The sequence below is a fragment of the Budorcas taxicolor genome, chromosome 11, assembly GCF_023091745.1.
Source record: "Budorcas taxicolor isolate Tak-1 chromosome 11, Takin1.1, whole genome shotgun sequence".
Classification (NCBI taxonomy): domain Eukaryota; kingdom Metazoa; phylum Chordata; class Mammalia; order Artiodactyla; family Bovidae; genus Budorcas; species Budorcas taxicolor.
In genome coordinates, this window is record NC_068920.1 from 158,414,139 (window position 1) to 158,438,716 (window position 24,578).

Here is a 24,578-nt window from a genome sequence, read left to right on the forward strand (position 1 = left end):
GAGTCAGCTCTTCCTGTCAGGTGGCCAAAGTATTGGAGCTACAACCCTAGTGTTGCTCAGTCTGGCTGTCTGGCTCTTTGTGACCCCATAGACTGTAGCCCGGCTTAGTGATTAAACCTCTACCTCCTCCAAACTGTAGCCTGTCAGGCTCCTCTGTCCATGGGGTTTTTCCAGGTAAGAATACTGGAGTGGGTTGCCATTCCCTTCTCCAGACAATCCTAGACTAGTGGGCAATAAAGAACCAGGGTCCCCTAGAAAGCCATTGCCGGAATACCTAGCTCAGCCTAATTTCCTGAGATGGTTTTTTTTTTTTTTTTTTTCTTTTTTCTCCTCAAGGTTTAAATGTGTATTCTGTTTAGATGAGTGCTTTGGAGCAAAGGCTGAATGAACAGCACTGGCTGAACCAGAGTTCCAGTCTAGTCAAATGATGGAGGGGGTGGGGGGGAGGTCCTGAGAGATTTTGGATTCATTCCTAATTTGGTATCATTTGGGTAAGGCTTTGTTTTCCCACACATACATTTTTACAGTGTCTACAGACAGGGCCAAGACTTCTTAGGGGGCGACAGATATATTAGCCCATTTTACACCAATGACATGGGAGAGAAGGAGAGATTTCTTCGGGCGGGAGGGAGTCAGGTCGTAGCGGGGTTCCGAGGAAGAGGAGGCTGATCCGGCCCGGAGTGGACCGGCCACACAGGCCTTGCCCCGAGGCCGGCAGGCGGCGCTGTCCGCACCTGGGCCTGCCCCTCTGGCTGCAGCGACCCGGCGGCGACTGGAGAACCCCCGGCCCGGGAAATGTACCTTTCTGGCCTTGTATCCCGGGGCGGGGCCCAGTGTCGCACGGGAGCGGGAACCTCGGCCTCAGATGAGGCGCCCTGGGTTCCAAATTCCGCGGGGACGTCGGATCCGGGGCCTCGGGGTCTGCAGTGGGGCTCGATCCCGCGCTGCCGAGGGGCGGCGCTGATTCCCGGCTCCCGCCAGGGCCAGCGGAGCTCGGGAGGGGGCGCCGGATCCCGCGTCTCCGGCGCGACTTCCCGGGAAGTTTCAAGTTGGAAAGCCCTGGCGGTGGGGGCCGGGGCTTCCGGAACCGGAGTGGTCGAGAGGAGGGGCCGAGCAGCCGGAGCGGCGCCATGGAGGAGGGGGCGCAGCGGCAGGTGAACGGCGCCCGGGGTGCGGGCGTGGGCCAGGATGGGGGAGATTGGGGGGGGGGCGCTCGTTAACTGCCCCGGCTCCGGCCGTGCCCCCCAGACCCCTTCCCGTATCCGTTCCCAGTCCCCTGCCCTGGGCCCCCTACACCTCCGCAGAGCAGATCTGAGCCCTGGGGGGTTTGGGGTGGTTGTGTAAGTGGTTTCTGCCCCCCCGGAAATGTCCCCAAATCACCTCCCAGTGACTCAGAGCCTCCGTCGGGCCAGCCCATGAGCACATCTGAATCTGCATTCAGGGCCACCAAGGGTGGGCCCGAGAGTTTCCTTAAAATCTATTCTTCCAGGTAGGACTCTAAGGTCGATGAGCACCCGCTGGGACCTCAAAGGGGGCGGGTGCAGGCACACGGGGACCACTTCTGGGGGAGAGGGGAAGAGAAGCATGTGATCAGCAGGCGGAGGACGCCGACCCCGCGTAGTTTGTGGGGTTCCTCCCGGAGCACACAGGCGGGGCTGGCGGGACCCCCGGGGGAGGGGCATAGTCCAGCGGCCCGGGCGGGAACCTCCGGGTGCACGGAGGCTTGCAGCCCAAATGGCGAGGGGGCGGGGTTCCAGTAGTAGGTTCCCGTGGGCCCTGGAACTAAGGCTGTGTGTCTCGTTATTGGGGCCGGCGGAGTGGGGGTAGGGGGGAGGTGGCGAGGAGAAGTGCTAGCCCTCAGTAAACGGGGATGGGGACGTCTGTGTACAACAAGATCGGGCCCCAGACGCCCAGCGGAAAAGGAGAGGTGTGTGCGCACTTGGCGGGATTCCAGCCCAGAGCCTGAAGGACCGCGGGCTCCGCTCGGCTCACGGGTGAAGTGTTCTCCAGAAGACTCCTTGAGTGCCCCCACCCCTTGGGCAACTCAGGACTGCGTCTGCCCCCTCTCTCCCTCCCCCTTCCTCCGGAGGTCCCTCGGCCTGTTCCCGCCGTGGCTTGTACACATTTTCCGATTTCCTGTTAATCTCCGCCCAGCAGCGGCAGCTGGGTGACTCAGGACCCCGGTGCCGGGCCCCCAGCTCCATGAGATCTTTGTTTGCTCAGGCCTTTGGCTCTGGCCCTCTGGCCTAGGGCCCTCAAAGGATTTCCTGAGGCCCGCCCCTGCCCTCTGACAGCCGGGCCAGCGGGCAAGAGGAGGCCTGGGGTGGGGGTCCTTGAGACTGGGGTGGCCACCCCTTCCACTGGGCGCAGGAGATGGAGTTCGGAGAGGTAAGGTGGAAGATCTCAGAGAGTCCTTGGGGTGAGGGTGTCATGAGTTACCCTGGGCTGAAGTCAGCTTTGGCACTGGTTGGTTTGAAACGGCCTCTGGGAAAGAGGTTTCCTTTTCTTGCTCCCACTTGGGGTGAAGTGGTGAGAGAGCCTTCCACCTCCTCCCAAGAGCTGAGCTGTGCTGGGAGTGGGCCCCTGGAGACCTCCTCAGCCCCACTGGGCCTCTGCTTTGCCACCTGAGGGGTCAGACCCTCAAGGAAGCAGCCCTGGCTTCTTCTACTCAGGCTACAGACTGCCCTGTCTGTCTGACCTCGGGGGGTCCCTTCTCAGTGCTGAGCCCCCCCTTTCTTTTTCAAAGTTATTTTAAAAATGTTGGTTGTTCTGGATCTTTGTTGTGGCACACGGGTTTTTCTCTTGTTGCGAGCTCTCTAGTCATGGCGTGCGGGCTAATTTGCCCTGCAGCATATGGGATCTCAGTTCTGTGACCAGGGATCGAACCTGAGTCACCTGCATTGGAAGGCGGATTCTTAACCTGGACTACCAGGAAAGTCCCCCGGGTCTCTTTTCTGGCCGTCAGACCTTAGTGTGGATCCTAGGCTTGAGAGCAGCCTGATTACATGTGGCTAGCAGGGAAAGACTGGGGCCCAAGAGACAGTGCCTCTCCGTCGCTGTGTTGCGGCCTTGAGCAATTATGTCACCTCTCCGTGTCTCAGTTTCCTCATCTGTAAAATGGGGCTGATAACTGCACCTACCTCACGGGGCTGCTCTCAGTTTCGACAGGTTCATGTCTGCACAGGTCTTAGAACACCCTATAAATGTTAACAGTTTTTTTTTTTCCTCTTCCTCTTCTCTCTGATGGCATAGGCTGGATAAATAGCCTTGGGGCATCCATCTGGCTTAGGGATACCCACTCTGAGGTCAGAGAGGGACCCTGTGGGTCAGTCAGTCCTGGGTGCCATCCACACCTGCCTCTCTCCCCGCCCTCCTTCTGTGATGAGCAGAGGCTTTGGAAGTGGTGTCCCAGAGGCCTGATCCCTCTGCCTTCCCACAGCCTGGGGCAGGCCATCGGCCCCTGGAGGATGAGAAAGAGATGATCCGCCGGGCCATCCAGAAGGAACTGAAGATCAAGGAGGGTGTGGAAAACCTGCGGCGGGTGGCCACAGACCGCCGCCACCTGGGTCACGTGCAGCAGCTGCTGCGGTCCTCCAACCGCCGCCTGGAGCAGCTGCATGGGGAGCTGCGGGAGCTTCACGCCCGAATCCTGCTGCCCGGGCCTGGGCTGGGCCCGGCTGGTGAGTGAGGAGTGTGAGGAGGCCCTCGGGACGGGAAGTGACAGGTTGACCCAGCTCCTTGATCTTGGCTTCTCCTGAGAGAACCCCGCCCAAGAGGGTTGGAGAGGAGTGAGCGAGGCATTGAGGGAGGCGGGGCTGTCGGCTCTGGGGGAGGCATTCACGTGCCCCACACTGTTTGCACTCAGAGCCTGCGGCCTCAGGACCTCGGCCACTGGCCGAGCAGGCAAGGGCCCGGCACCTGGAAGCTCTACAGAGGCAGCTGCAGGTGGAGCTGAAGGTCAAGCAGGGGGCTGAGAACATGACCCACACCTATGCCAGCGGCACTCCCAAGGTAAGGCCCCCTGGGGGGAAGAGATTGTGTTCTCAGATTATTCCAGAAGGTAGTGATCCAGCCCCTAATCAGATAGGGAAATACAGCCTAGCGATTGATCCTGTAAGGGAGACACTCTACCCTTAGTCTGATGGGGGAGGCAGGCCCCAAATCTCATCTTGGCTCCAATCGATTGTCTAACAAAGAAGGCAAAACACCAGGGTGATGGGAAATCCCAGCCCAACCCCAAGTCTAGTAGGGAAGTCCCAGCTCCTGTCCCAACTCCCAGCATGATGTGGAAGCTCGCCCTGATCTCATAATGGAGGCTTGACCTGAGCCCTTCCTTGTCTAGTCTGATGGGGGAGGCTCTGTTGCAGTGTAGGTCTAAAAAGGAAGATTTGGAAGCTTCCTGGTTAAGACTGCACTTCTAATGCAAAGGGTGTGGGTTTGATCCCTAGTCAGGGAACTAAGATGTTCACATGCCATGTGGCCTGGGCCCCCCAAAATAATAATAAATAAATAATTAAAAAAATAAAATATAAAGGATATCAAAAAGCAGAGACCTTACTTTGCCAACAAAGGTCTGTCTAGTCAAGGCTATGGTTTTTCCAGTAGTCAGGTATGGATGTGAGAGTTGGACTATAAAGAAAGCTGAACACTGAAGAATTGATGCTTTTGAACTGTGGTGTTGGAGAAGACTCTTGAGAGTCCCTTGGACTGCAAGGAGATCCAACCAGTCCATCTTAAAGGAAACCAAGCCTGAATATTCATTGGAAGGACTGATGCTGAAGCTGAAACTCCAATATTTTGGCCACCTGATGTGAAGAACTGACTCATTGGAAAAGACCCTGATGCTGGGAAAGATTGACGGCGGGAGGAGAAGGGGACAACAGAGGATGAGATGTTTGGATGGCATCACCGATTCAATGGACAGGAGTTTGTGTAAACTCCGGGAGTTGGTGATGGACAGGGAGGCCTGGAGTGTTGCAGTCCATGGAGTCGCAAAGAGTTGGACACGACTGAGCGACTGGACTGAGCGACTGAACCGAGCTGAACTGGCTGTAGTTATCTGGTCTACTGAGGGAGGCTTAGCTTCAACTCAGACTGATGGAGGAGGCTTGGTCCAGTCCCCAGTCTGACCAGGAAGGCTCTGGCCTAGTCCTGGCCTGATGGGGTATGTGTCGCAACCCTATAGGAGAGGAAGCTGCTGGCGGCCGCCCAGCAGATGCTCCAGGACAGCCAGCTGAAGGTGGCCCTGCTGCGAATGAAGATCAGTAGCCTGGAGGCCAGCGGGTCACCCGAGCCAGGTGAGGCCAGACCAAGGGGGCTGGGCAGGGCGGAGCAGGGCAGGGCCCTGAGGCTGACCCCTCCTCCTCCCAGGTCCTGAGCTGATGGTAGAGGAGCTACGGCACCGTCTACGCATCGAGGCTGCTGTGGCCGAGGGCGCCAAGAACGTGGTGAAACTGCTCGGTAGCCGGCGAACGCAGGACCGCAAGGTGCTGGCCGAGGTCAGACCGTGGGCCCCTCCCATTGCTTGTGTCTGACCGGTACCACCCTCTGTAGTGGCCGTGATAGTGCTCACCGGGCCATGAGCAATGGCCGTGAGGAAACAGGAGGCAGCTTATGTATATGTATATAATTTTCCTTCTTTTTTCTTTTTGGCTCTGCTGAGCCTTTGTTGCTGCTCGGGCTCTTCTGTAGTGGTGAGCAGGGGCTACTCTCTAGTTGTGGTTCGTAGGCTTCTCACTGTGGTGGCTTCTCTTGTTGCAGCGCACAGGCTGCAGGGCACAGGGATTCAGGGCTCAGTAGTTGTGGCTGTCCGGCTCTGGAGCACAGGCTCTATAATTGTGCGTGGCTTAGTTGCCCCAGGGCATGTGGAATCTTCCCAGACCAGGGATCGAACCCATGTCTCCTGCACTGGCAGTCAGATTCTTTACCACTCAGCCTCCGGGGAAGCCCAGAAGACACATTCTTGTCTAGATCAGGGGTCTCCAACTTCCAGGCCACGGACCAGTACCTCCTGTCAGCTCAGCGGCAGCATTAGATCAGAAGTAAAGTGCACAAAAATGTTGTTTAGCTGCCCAGTCCTGTCTGACTCTTAGCGACCCCATGGACTGCAGCACGTCAGGCTACCCTGTCCTTCACCGTCTCCTGGAGCTCGCTCAAACTCATGTCCATCGAGTCAGTGATGCCGTCCAACCATCTTGTCCTCTGTCGTCCCCTTCTCCTCCTGCCCTCAGTCTTTCCCAGCATCAGAGTCTTTTCTAATGATTTGGCTCTTTGCATCGGGTGGCCAAAGTATTGGAGCTTTAGCTTCACAAAAATGTAATGCACTTGAATTGTCCTGAAACCATCCCTCCCACCTCCAGTCCGTGGAAAAATTGTCTTCCACAAAACCAGTCCCAGGTGTCAAAAAGATTGGGGACCACTAGTCTAGACCTCATCCAGGGTGCCTCTGGGTGGCCTGAGCCGCTGCCCCCGCCGTTACCCCAGGGCCCTGTATCCCCTGCCCATCTCCCTCCTGCAGGCTCAGGCCCAGCTCCAGGAGTCCTGCCAGAAACTGGACCTTCTGCGGCTGGCCTTGGAGCAGCTGCTGGAGAGACTGCCTCCTGCCCACCCTCTGCGCGGCAGAGTGGCCCGGGAGCTGAGGACTGCTGCGTCTGGGAACCCACAGGCTTCAGGGACACTCGTGAAGCCCACCGCCATGACAGGTACCTGGGAGCCCATCCTACTTCAGAGCTCTCCTTCCCTTCCAGGGAGGAGCCTGGAACTGACACCCCCTCTCCAGACCTCAGTTTATCACTCTGTCAAATGGGGGTGATAACAGCACCTACTTCATAGGACTGGTGTGACAATTCAGTGAATTGTTGCATGTGAAGTGCTCGAGTTTTCACACCAACCCTAGGAAATAGGTGATGTTATCACTCCCATTTGACAGAGTGATAAACTGAGGTCTGGAGAGGGCGTGTCAGTCGCCCAAGGTCACACAGCTAAGGGATGGTGAAGCCAGGATTGAAAATCTCCAAAATTCTTCCCCAGCGTGTTTCAATGAGGAACCATGAGAGTGTTAGGCTGGACTTGCCAGTGTTAGGGAGCTCACAGCCCTGGAGACCTTCGTACCCAGTTCTGGGCAGTTTTCACTATTAGAAAGTTCTTCCTTATCCCAAGTGGATCTGACATTATGGAAGCCCTGAGCTTCCCACCTGGGACCCAGTGCCAACTAAAGGGCCCAGCCCCTGCCTGCACAGAGCTGGTACAGAATAGATAGATGATAGATAGATGATACACAATAAATAGATACACAATCATCCCATTGTGAGCAGAGCTGAAGGGGAAAAGTACAGGGACTGCATGGGCCCCCTCACCTGGCCTTGGGGAACCAAGGAATGCTTCCTGGAGGGGGAGGCATGTCCTTGAAGGGCTTATGGGAGTTGACCAAGTCAACAAGTTGGGAAAGGTGAGGGCAAGGTCTTGTTTGTTGTTCCCTCGCCAAGTCGTGTCTGAGTCTTTGCATGGACTGCAGCGCGCCAAGCCTCCCTGTCCCTCACTATTTCCCGGAGTTTCTCCAAGTTCGTGGCTGTTGAATTGGTGATGCTATCCAACCATCTGTAGGGCTTGTTAAAAGGCCTAAAATTCAGGTACTTGAAGCCACCCCATAAGCTGTCTTCCAGCTAAACACCCACATTCCTCCAGTCATTCTTTCTAGGATGACCTTCCCATCCTGAGCACTGCCTCGTTTTATAAAGTCTATCGGAGTATAACCCTCCAGGCCCTGACTCCCAAAATGGGGCTCTTTGGCCCCATGTATGATGGCTTCAAGAGCTGCTAGAGTCCTACTGCTTCCTCTACCCTTGGAGGGACAAATCTCTACTGATCTTCAAAATGAACCCACTTGATTGGCAAAACACAGTGGTACCCACGGCAGGAAGTGGGGCTGAGTTGGCACTCCTTCCCACTGTATGGACGGGGAAGCAGGCCCTGGGAAGAGGTGGCTGGCCAGGCACCCTGCTCCTCTGGGGCTTTCGTCCCTGGCATGGTGCTCCCTAGGTCCAGAGCCCTGGGCAGCATGCAGACTGAGGTCTGAGTCTGACTCCTCTGCCTCTGTGTCCCTGCTTCTTCCCACATGTAGAGGGCTGGCAGGAGGGGGAGGATCAGTTGGTCGGCCCGCAGGGTGGCCCCCAGGTGGCTGCCGAGGCCTAAGGTGAGCAGGCTCTGAGTTTGCTACCTCCATGAGAAGGCAGCATTCCTGGGGTCCCAGCGACCCCTTGGAGGATGGTGTCCGATGATGGCTCCTCACCACGCTCCCCGACAGGGACGCTGCAGGTCCGCCTCCTGGGCTGTGAGCAGCTGCTGATAGCGGTGCCTGGACGTTCCCCCGCGGCCGCGCTGGCTGGGAGCCCCTCCCAAGGCTGGCTTCGGAGCAGAGCCAAGCAGCAGCGTGGTGGAGGCGAGCTAGCTAGTGAGTAGGGGCCCCGGGGAGCTGGGGTGCGTGAAGGTCCCCCCACCACTGCTGGCCTGCCCTGAGCCCCACTTCTGGCCTTGCAGGTGAGGTGCTCGCTGTGCTGAAGGTGGACAATCGCGTTGTGGGCCAGACGGGCTGGGGGCCTGTGGCCAAGCAGTCCTGGGACCAGACCTTTGTTATCGCCCTGGAGCGGGTGAGGCTGCCCTTGTGTGGACTGGGGTGATCGTGGGCAGCGGGGTGGAAAGCTGGATGGGTAGTAGCTGGTGCCAGGCTCCCCCTGACTCAATTTGGCCTCCCTGTGTAGGCCCGGGAGCTGGAGATTGGGGTCCACTGGCGGGACTGGAGGCAGCTGTGCGGTGTGGCCTTCCTGAGGCTGGAGGACTTCCTGGACAATGCCTGTCACCAGCTGTCCCTCAGCCTGGTACCACAGGGACTGCTCTTCGCCCAGGTGCCTCCCGCCCCTGCCCTCTGACCTCACGGGCCCCTGGCTCTGTTAGCGCGAGAGAGGCCTTGGAGACTGTGCCCCCCAACCAACCTACAGCTAGGAGTGGAAATTGAGGCCCTGAGGGAGGAGCTCTCCAGGGGTGAAAGATTCCCAGCCGCTCTCTGAGGACTTCACAGGAGAGGAACGGCCTCTCCTTGTCCTGACCGACCCACCGCATGCACGACCCTGGACAAGTCCCTTTTTCTCCAGGTCTCAGTTTCCCCCCGGTACCAGTGAAGATGCCGAATCTGTTCTCTCTGAGTCCCTGTAGCTCTCGCATCTGTTGACAACGGGCTTAGGCTGGGATCCTGGAGGCCGAGGAGGTTCCCGGGACAGGTCGGCAGGTGGGAGGGGACTGGTCTTCAGCCCTGCCCCCTGCCTCCACAGGTGACCTTCTGTGACCCCGTCATTGAGAGGAGGCCCCGACTGCAGAGGCAGAAACGCATTTTCTCAAAACGCAGAGGTATGGAAGGCTGGCAAGCAGGGAGCAGGGCTGGGCCCCTCCGGAAACCTCGAGACTGAGCCCGCTTTTGCCCCAGGTCAGGACTTCCTGAGGGCTTCCCAGATGAACCTCAGCATGGCGGCCTGGGGGCGCCTGGTCATGAGCCTGCTGCCCCCCTGCAGCTCCCCAAGCACCATCAGCCCTCCGAAAACATGCTCCCAGACCCCAGCCACACCCCAGCGGGCCACCGATCCCGACTCGCCCAGGTGAGGGGCCTTGCTCACCCCAGGCTGCCTGTTTCTCTGCGGAGTCACCTCTCTCCAGACGCAGATGGTGCCTGCCCCATGGCTCACCCTTTGACCTGTCTTTCTGTCCCGCGTGGGCTGTGTGTCTACCCCCGCCCTCCCTGCCCGCCACTGTTCCAGCTGTCTGTGCCCGGTATATGTCTGCTTCTACCCCACAGTAACTTCCCACCCAAGAAGACGCCCTTGCGAGAAGAGATCCAACCCCCACCCAAGCCCCCTCGCCTCTACCTGGCCCAGGAGCCAACCCCCGAAGAGATGCCGGTGAGGGGCAGCAGGGCAGGGTTGGTCACCCTGGGTGCTGCCCAGGTCGGGTGGCAGGGCTCGAGGGAAGGAAGCCCTGCTCTGCCTTGAGACCCTCTCCCCTCGCAGCGCACCAAACGCCCCCACATGGAGCCCAGGATTCGACACAAGCCGCCTCTGCCAGCCCCGGCTACCAGGTACCCCAGCGGGCTCACCTCGGTGTTTGAGACATTTTATCCACTCATCTGGGTTTTTGCATGTCAGATGTTCACATCTCACCCCAGGCTCCTTGGCTTGCTCTCAGGTTCTCACTCGCTGAACCCACATTATTGAGCTCAGCCTGCCTGCCAGACCCCAGGAAACTGCAGTCCCGGGAACCCTGCCCCACCCCGGGCTCTGCAGCTCCCCACTAGAGGGGGACCACCCAGGATTGAACACAGGGGGTTTGGAGCGACTCCTGGTGGAGGCCCAGCCCTTCGTTGTCCTGGGGGCTTCCTGTACCCTCTCTCTTGCAGGAAACCCCCCCGGCTTCAGGACTTCCGCTGCTTGGCCGTGCTGGGCCGGGGCCACTTTGGGAAGGTAAGGGGCTAAGGGAGTGGGCAGGCCCCAGAACATTTGCTAGAGGGCTCTGGGCTCTGGGGGGCAGTGGGCAGGGGAAGCAGACTCCTGTACTGCCCACCTGGAGCCCAAACCTCTCTCTGGTCCCCAGGTCCTCTTGGTCCAGTTCAAGGGGACGGGGCAATACTATGCCATCAAAGCACTGAAGAAGCAGGAGGTGCTGAGCCGGGACGAGATTGAGAGGTGTGTGTTGAGGTTGGGGGGCTCACTGGTGGCTCCAGAAGGCAGCTGAATGCTGCTGGGGCTTCGAAGAAGTGACCCTATGGGGCCAGCCAGGCCTGGGCTCTTTTATTAGCAACTGCAGTTGTGAGCTGTGTGCCCTTGGGCAGGTCTCCTCTCTGTGCACCTCAGGTTCCTCATCTGTGAAATGAGAACGGGTGGGGGTACAAGTTCGAGACCTGTGCCAGCCCCGGGTACATATGAACCGTCACTCTACCTGCCTGGCAGTTTTAAGAGCCAGTGACCCAGGGGAGTTGTGTGGGTGACAGGGCACAGCCACGGGAGGTCTTAGTTCCCTTTTGGGTTCCCTCTTTGCCTATAAAACCCACGCCCTCCTCTTGCAGCCTGTACTGTGAGAAGCGAATCCTCGAGGCCGTGGGCTGCACAGGGCATCCGTTCCTGCTTCCCCTCCTCGCCTGCTTCCAGACCTCCAGCCACGCCTGCTTCGTGACCGAGTTTGCACCCGGCGGTGACCTCATGATGCAGATCCATGAGGACGTCTTCCCTGAGCCCCAGGCCCGGTGGGTCCCCCTCTCACCTCTTCCGCCAGCCTTCCCTGGGTCCCCTGTCCCTGGCGGCCCCTTCATCCTGCTTCCTCCAGGGTGCTCATCAGCCAAAGAGCACATGCAGTCAGGGAGGTCTGGGTTCACATCCTGGTTATCAAACCCTCACAGCCTTTGTGACCTCAGACCTTAGTGTATATGGCGGTGAATTGGGGATAATGATAACTGCTTCATAGGCTTGGTGCATTGGTGGACATAACATTTAAAATTGCAGAGCCTAGGGACTGGTGAGCAGTAAGGGACTGACAGATGGCATTGTTATGTCTTGCCCACCAGAGTGTGGACTCTGGAGCCCAGATTCACGTGTTAGCCCTACCACTAGCTCTGTGACCCAGGGTGGGTTGTTTACCAGGAGCCTCAGATCCTTTTAAAAAAACAGTCATGATGAGGCTTCCCTGGTTGGTCTACTGCTTAAGAACCCGCCTGCGAGTGCAGGGGACACAGGTTCGATTCCTGGTCCAGGAAGATCTCATATGTCTCAGAGCAACTACTGAGCCCAAGGGCTGCAACTACTGAACCCCACACACCTCGAGCCCATGCTCTGTAGCTAAACCTATGAAACAGTTATCATTATCCCCAATTCACTGCAATGAGAAACCCATGCACCACAATGAAGAATAGCCCCTGCTCACCGCAACTAGAGGAAGTCCATGCACAGCAACGAAGACCCAGCACAGTCAAAAAAATATACATAACATTTTTTAAAAATTAAAAAAAAATAGGCATGAGGGCACCAACGGAGGCTGCCAGGAGGATGCCAGGATGGGCATGTAGACACTTGGTGTCATTCCTGGCACAAGCTAAGGGCCTGGGAAGGGTAGGCTGTTATCAGGAGGAGCCCCACCCCTGCCCCATGAGGCTCCTCCCAGCCTCTCGCCCACATCTGACTCTGGCAGGGACATCGGGGGTCTCCAGGCCATGGCCGTCTTGGTGCCTTCCTGCCCTGCCCCCAGCAGTCCTGGGCCTGAACTCCCCCCTGCACCAACCCTCCAGGTTCTATCTGGCCTGTGTGGTGCTGGGGCTGCAGTTCTTACACGAGCAGAAGATCATTTACAGGTAACTTGCCCCGGGATTCTGGGGGAGTAGGCAAGGGGGTCAGGGGCTGCCCTCCTCCTGGGCTGCTATGAGGCGGGGCCGCTGTTCCCTGGGCCTCAGCGCTTCTCAGCTCCTTCGGGGTCTGCCCTGCCTTGCCCTCAGAGACCTTAAGTTGGATAATCTTCTCCTGGACGCCCAGGGTTTCCTGAAGATTGCGGACTTTGGGCTTTGTAAGGAAGGTGGGTGCCTCCCATTTAAGAGTTGTGTCCTTCTGCCTTGCTCGCTCCACCGAGGCCAGCAGGGTGGCGAGCAAGTGGCATCTTCCAGGAAATGTGCATCCCAGCTCTCCTTCCAGGGACCAGCTAGACGCATTGGCTTGTCCTTCCCTGCCCTAAAAACTTGGAAAGACCCCCTTGCCCTCGGCCAGAGGGAGAGCCTAGGCTGGGAGAGGGCACTGGGTTCTGCTTTCTGCATGGCTGACACACAGGCTTTGCTGAGACTCATCTATCAGGTGGCATAAAAACCGTTCCCATCTCCAAGGATGTTGGGGCAGGGCTCAGCATGAGGTTCCTTGCATGGGGTCCTAAGGGTTGGTAGTTGATTCTTACAATCAGAGGTTTCTTGTGGCTGCCACAGCACGCTGGCATCAGTGTGGGTGTTGGTTGGCAGGGATTGGCTTCGGGGACCGGACAAGCACCTTCTGCGGCACCCCAGAGTTCCTGGCCCCCGAGGTGCTGACTCAGGAGGCCTACACGCGGGCTGTGGACTGGTGGGGGCTGGGCGTGCTGCTCTATGAGATGCTGGTGGGCGAGGTGAGTGTTGGATGGGGAGAGCTGCTGGGGCCCCCAGGTCGGGTGGAGGTCGGGGGCTGGTGCTCCCTGCTGAGCCCCCTCCCCGCAGTGCCCGTTTCCAGGGGACACCGAGGAGGAGGTGTTTGACTGCATCGTCAATGCAGAAGCCCCATACCCCCGCTTTCTGTCGGTGCAAGGCCTCGAGCTTATTCAGAAGGTAATTGCTGCCGGGTCCCAGGCTGGGCCAGAGGGCTACTCGTGGCTCTCCGGGCTCCCTACCCGAGATGCTGGGGGCAGGCGGGCAGTGCCTGGGGCTGACTGCCCTGAATGAACCCCTGTCCTCGCCCCTAGCTCCTCCAGAAGTGCCCCGAGAAGCGCCTGGGGGCGGGTGAGCGAGATGCTGAGGAAATCAAGACCCAGCCTTTCTTCAGGGTGAGCGGCTGTGGCCACGGTGGTCCCGGTGCCTGGTGCAGAGGGAGGGGTCGAGGCCCATGGGGGCTGCTGTTCCCATCATCTGAGGTACACCTTTGCCCCCAGACCACCGACTGGCAGGCTCTGCTCGCCCGCGCCGTCCAGCCTCCTTTTGTGCCCACCCTCTGCGGCCCCACAGACCTGCGCTACTTCGAGGGGGAGTTCACGGGGCTGCCGCCTGCCCTGACCCCACCCGACCCCCGCAGCCCCCTCACCGCCCGCCAGCAGGCTGCCTTCCGGGACTTCGACTTCGTGTCTGAGAGATTCCTGGAGCCCTGAGGCCTCCCGGCCTCTCCACCCCCTGCCCACTCCCCCACCCTGGACGGTTTGAGCCTCTGCTTTGCCCACTTGGGCACCCTGGGATTGATGGGCCCTTGGGGCTCAAGGTGGTGGACATGGGCTGCTGTTGTGGGCACTGCTCAGTCACCGGGCGAGTGCTGCCCGCCCCCTTCTCCCAACCTCCTCTCCCCTGCCCGCTGTGAGACCTAGACCAGAAAGCATGGCGCAGTGAGGAATGGTTTTTTTTTTTTTAATACTTGACTTGCTTTATGGTTCATTAAATTTATAAAACTGTGCACTGGACGCAGCCTGGCTTGGGGGTGGGATGGAGGTTCCTGAAGCCCAGGTCTCTATTTGTGCCTGAGCCTCCACCATGGGTCCTCTTCCTTTTCTTCTGCCTGGGGAGGGCAGAGCTGCCCACCGAGGCAGGGTACAGTCCCTCGGCTCCACTCTGAGCCCTGGAAGGAGTGGGCAGGAGTGAGGAGCCCCAGGCCCTTGAAGGGTCGACCCCTCTGGGTTCAGCCTCTCTGGTTTTCAGGCACAAGATGGTGGCCCCGGCTTCCAGCGACCCTAAACAGCTTGGCTACTGCCTTCCTCCTCCTCGTCCTCGGCCCAGAGGGTCTCCCAGGACCCCGAGGGCCATCCACAGAAGAAGTGGGCCAGGTTGCGGGTCAGGCCACGGTCGAAGGGGTTGCCAGGGCGCTGGCGGAGGTAGGCGATGCGGTGGGAGGAGATGAACTCCCAGGTGGTGGTGTTGCTGGCCACCAGGTAGAGGTGCGAGGCCAGGAGCAGGCTGGCCACCAGGGAGAAGAGCGACAACAGCAGGAAGGTGGCGAACAGGAGCCCGCTGGAACGCAGCCAGAGCCCCCAGGGCTGGAAGAAGCGGAGGCCAGACCTGCAAGGGAAGGAGAGCAACAAGGACCCAGAGCTGTCTCTCTGACAAGGACGGGGTCGCCCGAGGGGACAGCAGTTTGGGAGAGGGTCCAAGGCCCCTGAAGAGGGAGCCTGGGGGGTGCTGGTCCTCCCCCACACCCAGGGCACCAGGGAAACCCACCATGCCAGGTACAGGGCCCACAGAAGCACCGCCAGTTGCAGCGCCAGGTAGGCTACGAAGAGAGGGTGGTTGCGCTCGCCCACACAGTTCTCCATCCAGGGGCAGTGGTGGTCGTAGCGGCGGACACAGCGGCGGCACTCACGGCAGTGCCGAGCCCGCAGGGGTTGCTGTGGGCACAGAGGGAGTTGGGCCTCAACACTGGCTCCCCTCTAGGCCCAGCAATGAGGGTGGGAGGTCAGGGCTGGCATCTGGGAGGGCTTCCTGGAGGAGGGGGGTGAGGCCAAGGAGTCTCGGCCTTGCCCGAGTCCTCCCACGGAGGTCCCCGCATCACCCACCAGCACCATGCAGTATCTGCAGCGCCGAAGGGGGATGGCCTGAGGAACCATGGCTGTCTGCTCTTCCTTGGCCTCCTCCTGAAAAACGGGGGACAGAGGGTGAGATGGGGGTCCCTTGGGAGGCAGATGAGATTTGTGGTTGTCTCCCTTGGGGGCCAGCTTAGCTCTGGGTGTGCACATTTGGGGGCCCATCACATGCGTCATCGAGGTGGTAGAGTGGGGCAGGGTGCCCTGGACTGCAAGGTTGTGTGACTTTGGCCAGTTACTTCCCCTCTGGACCTTGGCAATTTTCTCATTGTAGGACAGGGCCCTAGGTCTGGCAAGATGATTCCCTGGGATTCCCTAGGAAAGCTCTCAGCTGAGTCTAGCATGAGACTCCCTGGAGTCTTGAGTTCCCTGTGGAGGGAGGAGGGCTTTGGGCCTCCTAGTTACCTGGGGCTGAGGCAGGACATTCACGTAGCCCGGGTCCATGAGTGACACGGTCAGGTAAAGCAGCAGGGAGCCCAGCACAAGCAGCAGGAAGGTGAGGGGCAGGAGCAGCTCCCCCTGCTCTTCCCACTGCCGAAGTGCTGGAGAGGCCAGAGCGGGAGAGTGAGGCCAGGACTGTGGAACGGGCGTGGCGGGGGAGGGTGCAACTGGAGGTGGGAAATGTGTCCCTGGCTGAACAAAGGCCTGGAAATGGGGTTTGATGAATGGTCGGGTGTGGCCACTACATAGGGTGTAGGAGGGAGACGTTCAGGTTTGGGAGAAGAGAAAAAAAGCAATTAATCCACACTATCTCTGGAGGGCAGTAGGGAACCATGGAAGGTTACAGGGTCAGATATATTTCTGAACTGCTTCCCAGGTGGCGCTAACAATAAAGAACCCTCCTGCCAATGCAGGAGACATAAAAGACTCGAGTTCCATCCTTGGGTGGGGAAGATCCCCTGGAGGAGGGAATGGCAATCCACTCCAGTATTCTTGCCTGGAGAATCCCATGGACAGAGGAGCCTGGTGGGTTACAGCCCATAGGGTTGCACAGTCAGACATGACTGAACCGACTTAGCATGCATGTTTCTGAAAGCCTTCTTAGTGCTAAAGTAAAGATGAATCAGAGGGGAGGCTATCCAGGACACAGAGAGGAGTGTGTCTGGGCAAGGGTAATGGCAGGGGGTTGGCCAGATTGGAGGTAAGGGGTGATGGGACCAGACTTGGCTGGATATGGGGGACAAGGAGGAGGACTCTGGCTCTGAGAAGGGAAGAGGCTGGCCAGGTCAGAGATGCACAAGAAACAGATAGAGAAGGGTGTGGCTGGCAGGTTGGAATGCTGTAGGGGAGCCCAGGCCACCTCCAGGGTCCAGCCCATGGAGGTGACTGAAGGTTTGGGGGAAGGGGGTGGAGGGCTGAGGAGGGAGAGGCAGAGACAGCCAGCCAGCCAGAGTGTGGACAACTCAGGTGCCCCTTGACTGTAAAAGGGAGTGGAGAAGAAAAGGAGGTTGCAGTGGGGGATTTCTTTCCGATGGGGAGACTGAGCAGGTTTTTAGGCTAAGGGGTGAAGCCAGTGGAGACTCAGGTCTTGGGAAGAAAGTGAGAATGCTCCTGGTCCAGGAGGTTAGGCTGCAGGGAGGAGGAAGGGGTGGGGCTTGTGGTGGTGGTAGTGAGGAAGGGCTAAAGCCTGTGCTGGAGGTGGCCTGTGGCAGGTAAAGAGGGGAACGGATGGAAGTGGATGGGTGGAATGAATGAGCGCTCACAGGGATGAAAAAAGGAGGGACAGGCTGCTCCCCTATGCCGTGTCCTCTTGCCTGAAGGTGGGGGGACCGGACTTGGGGCAGCTAGGGCCACGCAGGGATGGGGTGGGAGGGATGCCATCCCTTCATCTAGCTGATCCTCGGAATCTTGGGAGTCAGTTCCTGGAAAGTGTCGGGCGGGTCCCAGGATCAGGGAAGATGGGGGCTCGAGCTGGTCGTCGAATCAGCACCGACGACCGGTGGGCACCGGGTGGGTCCTGGGACAGACAAGGGTATCTGGCAGGGATCAGGAAGCTTCTGGGATTAATTAGGGCTCAACTGGGTATTAGGCGGAAAGCAGGTGGCTCTTGGAATGAGAGGTGGGGAGAGGGCCTCTGGCGCGGGAGGAGTCGGGGAAATCCCAGGATCTCCGGGGGGTTCGCCAAGGGACTCAGTGAGACCTAAACATCTGAGGAATCACGCGGGATCGGGTGGGTCCGGGGTCGAGAGGGTTCCGGCTCACCAGTATCATGCAGGAAGAGTACCAACGTGATCCCCCAGGTCAGCACAGTATGCCCAGTCCGCACCAGGACCCCAGGGGTGAGGAGCACCCAGGGCGCCATCGCCTCGGCCCCGGGCCCCACCCGGAAGAAGCGCTCAGAGGGGCGGGCCCTCCGAGGAGCAGGGCTCGCGGCCACCCGGGGATTGGCGGATACGGGTTGTGGGCGTGGCCGGATTGGGCCAGGGAGGCCGCCTATTGGGCGACAGCTGCGGCTTAGTAGGCCCTCGAGCCAACAGGTGCCTGAAGAAGCTGAGGGCGGGGCCGGCGCGCGCGCAGCCGGTAACTCCCCCAGCTCCATCCCCCACCCCACCCGACCTGAGCATCCAGGTAACTTTCAAAAATCTAGCTCCCGTTGCGAGTCCCGATCCAGTCCCGCTGGAGTTCCACCACCCGCCCCCAGGCCACAGCCTCACGCATGCGTCCAGGAAGATCCAAGTGTTGTGACTCCAGGTGGCAGAATTGCGCTCGGTTCGGAGATGAGATGCTCGAAGGCTCAAGAGAGGCAGGACTAGCCCAAAGTGACGCCGGGGTGATAACTTTACCTCCGTCTATTCATTTTCAGATTTTGCAGACGGGGTGAGAGCAGAGTGGAGGTACGTGGTAGCAGATTCTGGCTATGAGGGGCCCGACTGGGTCAGAGCCGGAAATCCCAGCACTGCCCCTTCCTACCTGTGTGCTCTTGGGCAAGTTACAAAACCACGCGGAGTTCTGTCTCTGTCTATATGATGGAGATGATAATAGTACTCCTCTTCAGGTGGCTGGAGGACTAAATATTGGAAATAGTGTCTAGTACAGGACTGACTTGTCACCTCAGCTCTAAACCAGCACCTACACCCAATGACTTGCCTCACCTAGGGTTTCAGGCTAATTTACCATAAAGCCTAGTCATTCACTGCTTACATTCCTTTCCCATCCAGCCCTGCCTTTCCTTCTTTTCCTCCCACTGATACCAACATCCACCTCCCTCCATCAGATTAGTGCCCTCCTGGCTCCGCAGTATACTCTTATGACATTTGTTGCTTTTGTCAGCTCAGCATCCCCTTTTCTGTTGGAGAACTGACTCCATTCTGTGTGGATCTGAAAGAACTATGTCCCTCACTTAGAGGGTGGTGGGAGAGAGACTGTGGGCATGTGACTAGAAGGCAAACATGGTCCTCATCTCATTATTCCCAGTGATTGGACCTAAGTGGTGGGCATGTGACTTGGCAGGGTCAATCAGAATCATTCCATGCGAGTATACTATAGATGCTGAGAGAAAAAGGGGCATTCTTTTGGATCTCAAGCATGAGAAATAGGATATAATGGCAATTGGCAGCCGGTTTTATGCTCTGTGGTGAGAGACTCTGGCAGAAGAGGAGGCCGACTATAAAGAGATGCAGAGATAACCAGCACTGAAGTAGGGAGTGAGAAACAGTCTTTTTTTTTTTTTTTAAGATATTTATTTATTTGGGTGTGCCAGGTCTTAGTTGTGGCATGGAGGATCTTTAGTTGCAACATGAGGCATTTGTAGTTGCAGCATATGAACTCTTAGTTGTGGCATGTGGGGTCTAGTTCCCTGACCCCATGTGGGATCTTCTCAGACCAGGGTTCAACCCAGTGTTCCCTGCATTGGCAGGGGATTGAGCTCAGGCCCCCTTCACTGGTAGTGCAGAGTCTTAGCCACTTGACCACCAGGAAAGTCTGGAGAGATAGTCTTAAAAACATGGTCTGAGCCCCTCGATCCAACTGTTACTAAAGCTGATCTTAACACTAGATTCCCAGTTGCATTAATGAATGAAATTCCTCCTACCTTTGACTAACTTAGGTAAGTGTTTGAGTGTCTGTCACTTGCAGCTGTCTTAATTACCGCAATGGTTGCGTGGCTTAGTGTGCCAAGTGGGGACTTCTACTAATTATGAGACTTCCCTGGTGGCTCAGTGCTAAAGAATCTGCCTGCCAATGCAGGGGACACTGGTTTGATCCCTGGTCCAAGGAGATCCCACATGCCTTGAAGCAGCTGAGCCCGTGAGACATAACTACTAAGCCTGTGCTCTAGAGCCCGAGACCCACAACTACTGAGCCCGCACGTTGCAACTAGTGAAGCCTGCATGCCACAGAGCCATGCTCCGCAGCCCACACGTGGCAACAAAGAGTTGCAACTACAGTGAGAAAGAGGAAGCCCACACACAGCATGAAGACCCAGCACAAGCAAAAATAAATACATTTTAAAAAAGAAAGAATCCTGAGGATTCCACGAGTCAGCTGCTATGCTGGTGTCAAAGATTAAAATAAGTTTTGACATTAGTTAAAGTTGTAAGGACAGAGTTTACTCAGTAATATACTATTGCGGTAGGGAAGAGGATCCAACAAGAACTGAATGTAACTTTGATTTGTACAGAGGTGATTGGGTATTTTAACGGGAGAATGAGGGAGTAGAGATGGGGAAGGGCAGGGGCTTGATGACTCAGGGAAGTGAAGACTTACAAAGAGCAGGTCAGGGTAAATGCTCATTAATGCCAACTGTGTCTGCTAGCTGGCAGCAACTGAAGTTAGGTTTCTGTCCTCCCTCGGAGACTGGGAGACAGAGGCCTGATCCTTCCTGATGATTACATTTTAAAGGGATGGCTTTCAGGTCCTTGAGAAAGATGCTGCTGAGTTATAGGAGGTACAGGTACACCGCAGAGGGACAGAGGAAGCATTCACAACTTTAAGCTGTTTTTAGTACATGCTCTAAGAAAGGCTGTCCAGATGTTAAACAACAAATTCTTTTTTTTAATATAATTTTATTTGTTTAATTTTTGGCTACGCTGGGTCTTGGTTGCTGCATGGACTTTTCTCTAGTTGTGGTAAGCAGAGGCTATTCTCTCTAGTTGCGGTGTGCAGGCTTCTCATCGTGGTGGCTTCTCTTGTTGCCGAGCACAGGCTCTGGAGCATGGACTTCAGTCATTGTGGCACGTGGGCCCAGTAGTTGTGCGGGCTTAGTTGCTCTGTGGCACGTGGGATCTTCCTGGATCAGGGATCGATCCTGTGTCTCCTGCATTGGCAGGCGGATTCTTTACCACTGAATCACAAGAGACGCCCCTAACGGTAAATTCTTTTGGCAGCCTGGAGGTTTCTCGGGCAGGCGCTTTAATGGGGGGTGTCAGGTAGGGTCATCTTCCAGGTGTGACCCAGGGCTGTTAGAAACTAGGTGTGAAGTCAGAGGAGGGAGTGGATGAAATCCCTGGAGCTGAAGAGTTCGTAGTTTTCATAGGCCGAGGTTGAGGCCTGGTGGAGAAGAGGGCATGGAGCTGGCTCCAGTCTGGTCTAGCAGAGAATCTCTCACTGGGCGCTGGGGACACACCCACCTGGCACGTGTGGGAACAGGTCCACCTAATCTGGGACCAGTGCCTGGACTAGTCTTGGGGAAGAGCTCTCCACCGTTGGGTGCGGCCTCAGTACTACCTCGGGGGCATGGGGAGCACTGCTGAGAGTTACTCTGGGACAAACAGCCGGTGTAAACGCAGACTCTGCTGGGCAAAGCCCAGTCACCTCACGATTTGGCCCCGGCTCCTTCGTTCCCTCCGTTGGCGCCCGATCCTTCCCTCTGCTGCAGCCACGGGGGCTGCTTCACGGTTCTCCCTGAAAGGCCCTTCTCCTGGCAGAGCCCCTCTGTCTAGGAGCCCCCTTTTCCTGGCCCTCTACAGCCAGGCGTGGCAGCCCTGTCTTCTTGCTGGATTCAGCTTGAAGGTCTCCCCTTGTGAGAAGCCTCCCCTGCCTGCACTGGGACACCGTCCCTTGCCTGTAGTCCTGCTGGCCCACCCGAGAGGCCTGCTCTGCGTTCCCTTCTCCCCGCTCCTCACACACCGTCATCATCTTGTATTTAACATTTGTCTCTACCATCAGACAGCCATTGGAGGCAGGGATCCTGTTGGTCTGTGGCCAGCTGGACCCTCAGTGTCTGGGCACGGGGTGTGGAGAGACTGCAGAGGAAAAGCAAGTGTTCCAGCCCCATCTGCCACTGTCGAAGAATGGATGCTTTTGAACTGTGGTGTTGGGAGAAGCTCTTGAGAGCCCTTTGGACTGCAAGGAGATCCAACCAGTCCATCCTAAAGGAAATCAGTCCTGAATATTCATTGGAAGGACTGATGCTGAAGCTGAAACTCCAATACTTTGGCCACCTGATATGAAGAACTGACTCATTTGAAAAGACCCTGATGCTGGGAAAGACTGAAGGCAGGAGCAGACAGGGATGACAGAGGATGAGATGGTTGTTTGGCCGTCACCAACTCAATGGACATGAGTTTGAGTAAAATCCGGGAGTTGGTGATGGACAGGGAGGCCTGGCGTGCTGCAGTCCACGGGGTCGCAGAGTTGGACATGACTAAGCAACTGAACTGACCAAACTGCCACCTGTCCCCTTGGGCTGGGCCCACAAACTGACCCAACGCACCCTCCCGCCACTGCTCTTGCACTCCAGGCCCACCGCCCAAGCCGGCCCAGGCCTCTTCTCCATGGCCCCATCCCTTCCACACAAAAAAAAGAGACACTCTGCTCTTCTCCACTTTGCACAAAAATGTATTTCTGTGACATCCCAAAGTACAGACATTTACCCGGGCCCCGGCTGGTAAAGCGATGCGATGTGAGCTCTGCCTGGGGTCTGGCGCAGGCCACGTGAGCATGGAAGGGAGGGCAGATGGGGCCCGTGTGCTGAGCGGAGGGGCCACAGGGCAGCTGGCCTTTCCCAGGGCTGGGGTGTGGGGGGAAGACCCCAGGGGAAGAAGACCGGGTGCCTCTCTCTCCCCTGGGCTGCTCATCCTGCCTGTTCTGTCTGGAGGCAGGAACGCCAGGAGAATCGAAAGCACAGGCCCAGGGAAGGAGGGACGAAAAGCCACCCCCTAAGGGCCACCTGCAGTTGGCTCTGCTCCCTGGCCCCTTGTTCCAGACGGGGCCTCCTCCCCGCTGTCGGTGCTGTGAGAAGCAACTCGGAGTGATGTCAAGGGAGGACCACAAGGTGTTTTTGAGATACATTTGTGTGTCTCACACACTTCTCCGAAACCCAACACAAAGGTTTCTAAGGGGAAGCCTTGGGACAAGGCGGGAGGGGGTGGATGCTGGTTTGGAGGTGTCTGCCTGTGGCCGCCAGGCTGGCGTGGGGAGCCCCCCTGCCCGCAGAAAAGGTGTGGGCTCCTCTGGGCCACGGGGCAGGCAGGGGCGAGTGAGGCAGGCTCAGTTCTGCTGGTGGGGTGCCTGGGCACCGTGGGGGCTGCAGGCCGATGAGGGGTGGGGAGAGAACGAGCCCCTGGCCCCTGGAGCTGTTGGCTTCCAGGGCAGGAGGCGGGTGGTGGGGTGCGCAGGTTCCGGGTATGTTTGGCGGAAGGGGCAGTGGTGTCTGCCCGGGTTCTGACCAGCCCTGGGCTGGGGCCTTCCACAACCTGGGGCCTGGTGGGAGACTAGGACGCAGCCTCCATAGCAGCGTGGCCTCAGGCAGGCCTGGCCAGAGGGCAGCAGAGCCACTGGGCGCCTTGAAGGCCCTCTGGGGCTGGGACTGCCTGGACCGAGGCAGGTACGGCTCACTTCCTTACCCCAGAGGCCCACAGCCAGGAGCACCAAGGCATTGGGGAGACCCAGTGGGGTTAGTTTTTAATCCCCAAACCCCATCAGCTGCACTGAGGAACCTAGACGGCGTTCTCAGGCTTCAGTGGGCGGATTAGGAGGCTGGAGTGGGCTCTTGGGGGCCCCACTGCCTCTCTGAATGGGAAGCGAGGCCAGGGTCGGAGATTACAGGGCACGGACCAGACACTCACAATGTTAGAGGCATTTAGTCTGGCAGGGGTGGAAGTGAGTGTGGCAGCGATGAAGGCTTTGAAAGTAGGGGCTTGAGGATGGCCAGGGAAGCTGCAAGGACTCAGGGGGTTATTTCTTTTGTTTTTGTACAGAAATCATACACACAAAACTTCACACTTCCTAACCAAAAAAAAATAATATATATATATATATATAATATATATATCTCACTAATGTTAAGGAAAAGCGTCGGCTGTGCAAAAGTTCCCCTGTGTCCCTTCGTCCAGTGGGAGGCTCCCCGGGGTGTAGGGATCTGCCAGCTGGGCGGCTTGAGCGCGCTTCCTCTCGACCTCGTGGTCCAGAGCAGTGGCGGGCCATGGGGGCGGAGGCCTTATCTGGACGTGTCCATGTTCTCCTCTTTAAAGTTACTGCAGTGCTCAATAACCTTGCTGGAGACAATGGGAGAAAGAGGATTGGAGGGTGGGCTTGCACTGGGGTGGGCTCAGCCAGCTCCTTTCAGCTGATCAGGCTGCTGGATTTGTTGGCAAATGTTAACCATCCTGCTGACACTGAATGAGATGATGTGTGCCAAGTGGCTGGCAGAGTGGCCGGCGTGTTTGGGGTACCCAGAAAATGGTACTTGTGGCCACGAAGGCCTTCAGCCCCCTGTCCTCCCCCTCCGACCTCCCCAGGCCTCCTTCCTACGTCTCAGCACCAGGGCATCTGTGGTTAGGAGCTTCCCTGAATCAGCTCAGGCCTGACCCCCAGAACCTTCTGTTCTTTTTCATCAACATAGTCCTTCACTGTTTCCCTGCCCACCCAGGCCTTTTTCTTCCCCTGAGTCTACTGGTGGTCCCCAAACTGGTTGCACGTGAGGTTCACCCAGAGATCCTGACCTAGCAGGATCTGGGCAGGTCTAGGCAGGGCGAGGGCAGCTGTGCTTTGCCCAAGTACAGGGGCTCCACATCCTGCAGGGGCAGGTCCCAGTGCAGTGCTGGGAACCACCCCTCGTCCTCAGACCTCCAGTCTCTATCCAACTCCATCTGGCCCTTGAAAACTGCTGCCAGGTGTCATCCTGAACCCTGGACAGCCTTCCCACTCACACTAAGCCTCTGGGTTGGTGGTGGGAGTGATGTTCACTGCAGCCTCTTTGTGTCAAAGAGGCACCACACTGCCTTCTAGGAGCTAAGGGATGCCTGGGGTGGGACAGGACTTGTGGACTTCTCCTAAGCACCCTGCCCTCAGGCTGGTCAGCTCAGGCCCTACAGAGATTTCAA

The 24,578-nt window shown here is 57.7% G+C and overlaps 3 protein-coding genes across 4 annotated transcripts in view; 1 reads left to right on the plus strand and 2 right to left on the minus strand.

The window, feature by feature from the left end:
- The first annotated feature begins 1,062 nt into the window (after positions 1 to 1,062).
- PKN3 (protein kinase N3) lies at positions 1,063 to 14,189 on the plus strand. The gene is made up of 22 exons (XM_052647484.1): positions 1,063 to 1,154; positions 3,440 to 3,680; positions 3,866 to 4,011; positions 5,186 to 5,297; positions 5,371 to 5,498; positions 6,518 to 6,701; positions 8,303 to 8,449; positions 8,536 to 8,645; positions 8,757 to 8,900; positions 9,324 to 9,399; positions 9,476 to 9,644; positions 9,842 to 9,944; positions 10,053 to 10,120; positions 10,439 to 10,502; positions 10,633 to 10,724; positions 11,105 to 11,281; positions 12,317 to 12,379; positions 12,521 to 12,597; positions 13,028 to 13,170; positions 13,259 to 13,366; positions 13,501 to 13,581; positions 13,687 to 14,189. Exons 1-22 carry the CDS (start codon positions 1,131 to 1,133, stop codon positions 13,897 to 13,899), a joined length of 2,670 nt encoding a protein of 889 aa, XP_052503444.1. The 5' UTR covers positions 1,063 to 1,130; the 3' UTR covers positions 13,900 to 14,189.
- On the minus strand, positions 14,158 to 17,632 carry ZDHHC12 (zinc finger DHHC-type palmitoyltransferase 12). Its single transcript, XM_052647485.1, has 5 exons — positions 17,518 to 17,632; positions 15,721 to 15,857; positions 15,289 to 15,366; positions 14,954 to 15,120; positions 14,158 to 14,794 (listed from the first exon to the last, which is right to left on the minus strand). Exons 1-5 carry the CDS (start codon positions 17,615 to 17,617, stop codon positions 14,470 to 14,472), a joined length of 807 nt encoding a protein of 268 aa, XP_052503445.1. The 5' UTR covers positions 17,618 to 17,632; the 3' UTR covers positions 14,158 to 14,469.
- A 4,439-nt stretch (positions 17,633 to 22,071) lies between these two features.
- Positions 22,072 to 24,578, minus strand: part of ZER1 (zyg-11 related cell cycle regulator) — a 29,677-nt gene continuing 27,170 nt past the window's right edge. For both annotated transcript variants that reach the window (XM_052647570.1, XM_052647569.1), the window contains exon 16: positions 22,072 to 23,750. In XM_052647570.1, the coding sequence (XP_052503530.1) occupies positions 23,693 to 23,750 (58 nt within the window). In that variant the 3' untranslated portion in view covers positions 22,072 to 23,692. The remainder of the gene's footprint in view (positions 23,751 to 24,578) is intronic.

Coding starts and splice junctions, on each gene's coding strand:
- PKN3 (XM_052647484.1), top strand. CDS start 1,131: ATGGAGGAGGGGGCGCAGCGGCAG. Junction 9,400..9,475: donor CATTTTCTCAAAACGCAGAG/GTATGGAAGGCT, acceptor CTTTTGCCCCAG/GTCAGGACTTCCTGAGGGCT. Junction 13,171..13,258: donor ATGAGATGCTGGTGGGCGAG/GTGAGTGTTGGA, acceptor CCCTCCCCGCAG/TGCCCGTTTCCAGGGGACAC.
- ZDHHC12 (XM_052647485.1), bottom strand. CDS start 17,617: ATGGCGCCCTGGGTGCTCCTCACCCCTGGGGTCCTGGTGCGGACTGGG. Junction 15,858..17,517: donor ACTCTTCCTGCATGATACTG/GTGAGCCGGAAC, acceptor TGGCCTCTCCAG/CACTTCGGCAGTGGGAAGAG. Junction 14,795..14,953: donor TGGGCCCTGTACCTGGCATG/GTGGGTTTCCCT, acceptor CTTCCCTTGCAG/GTCTGGCCTCCGCTTCTTCC.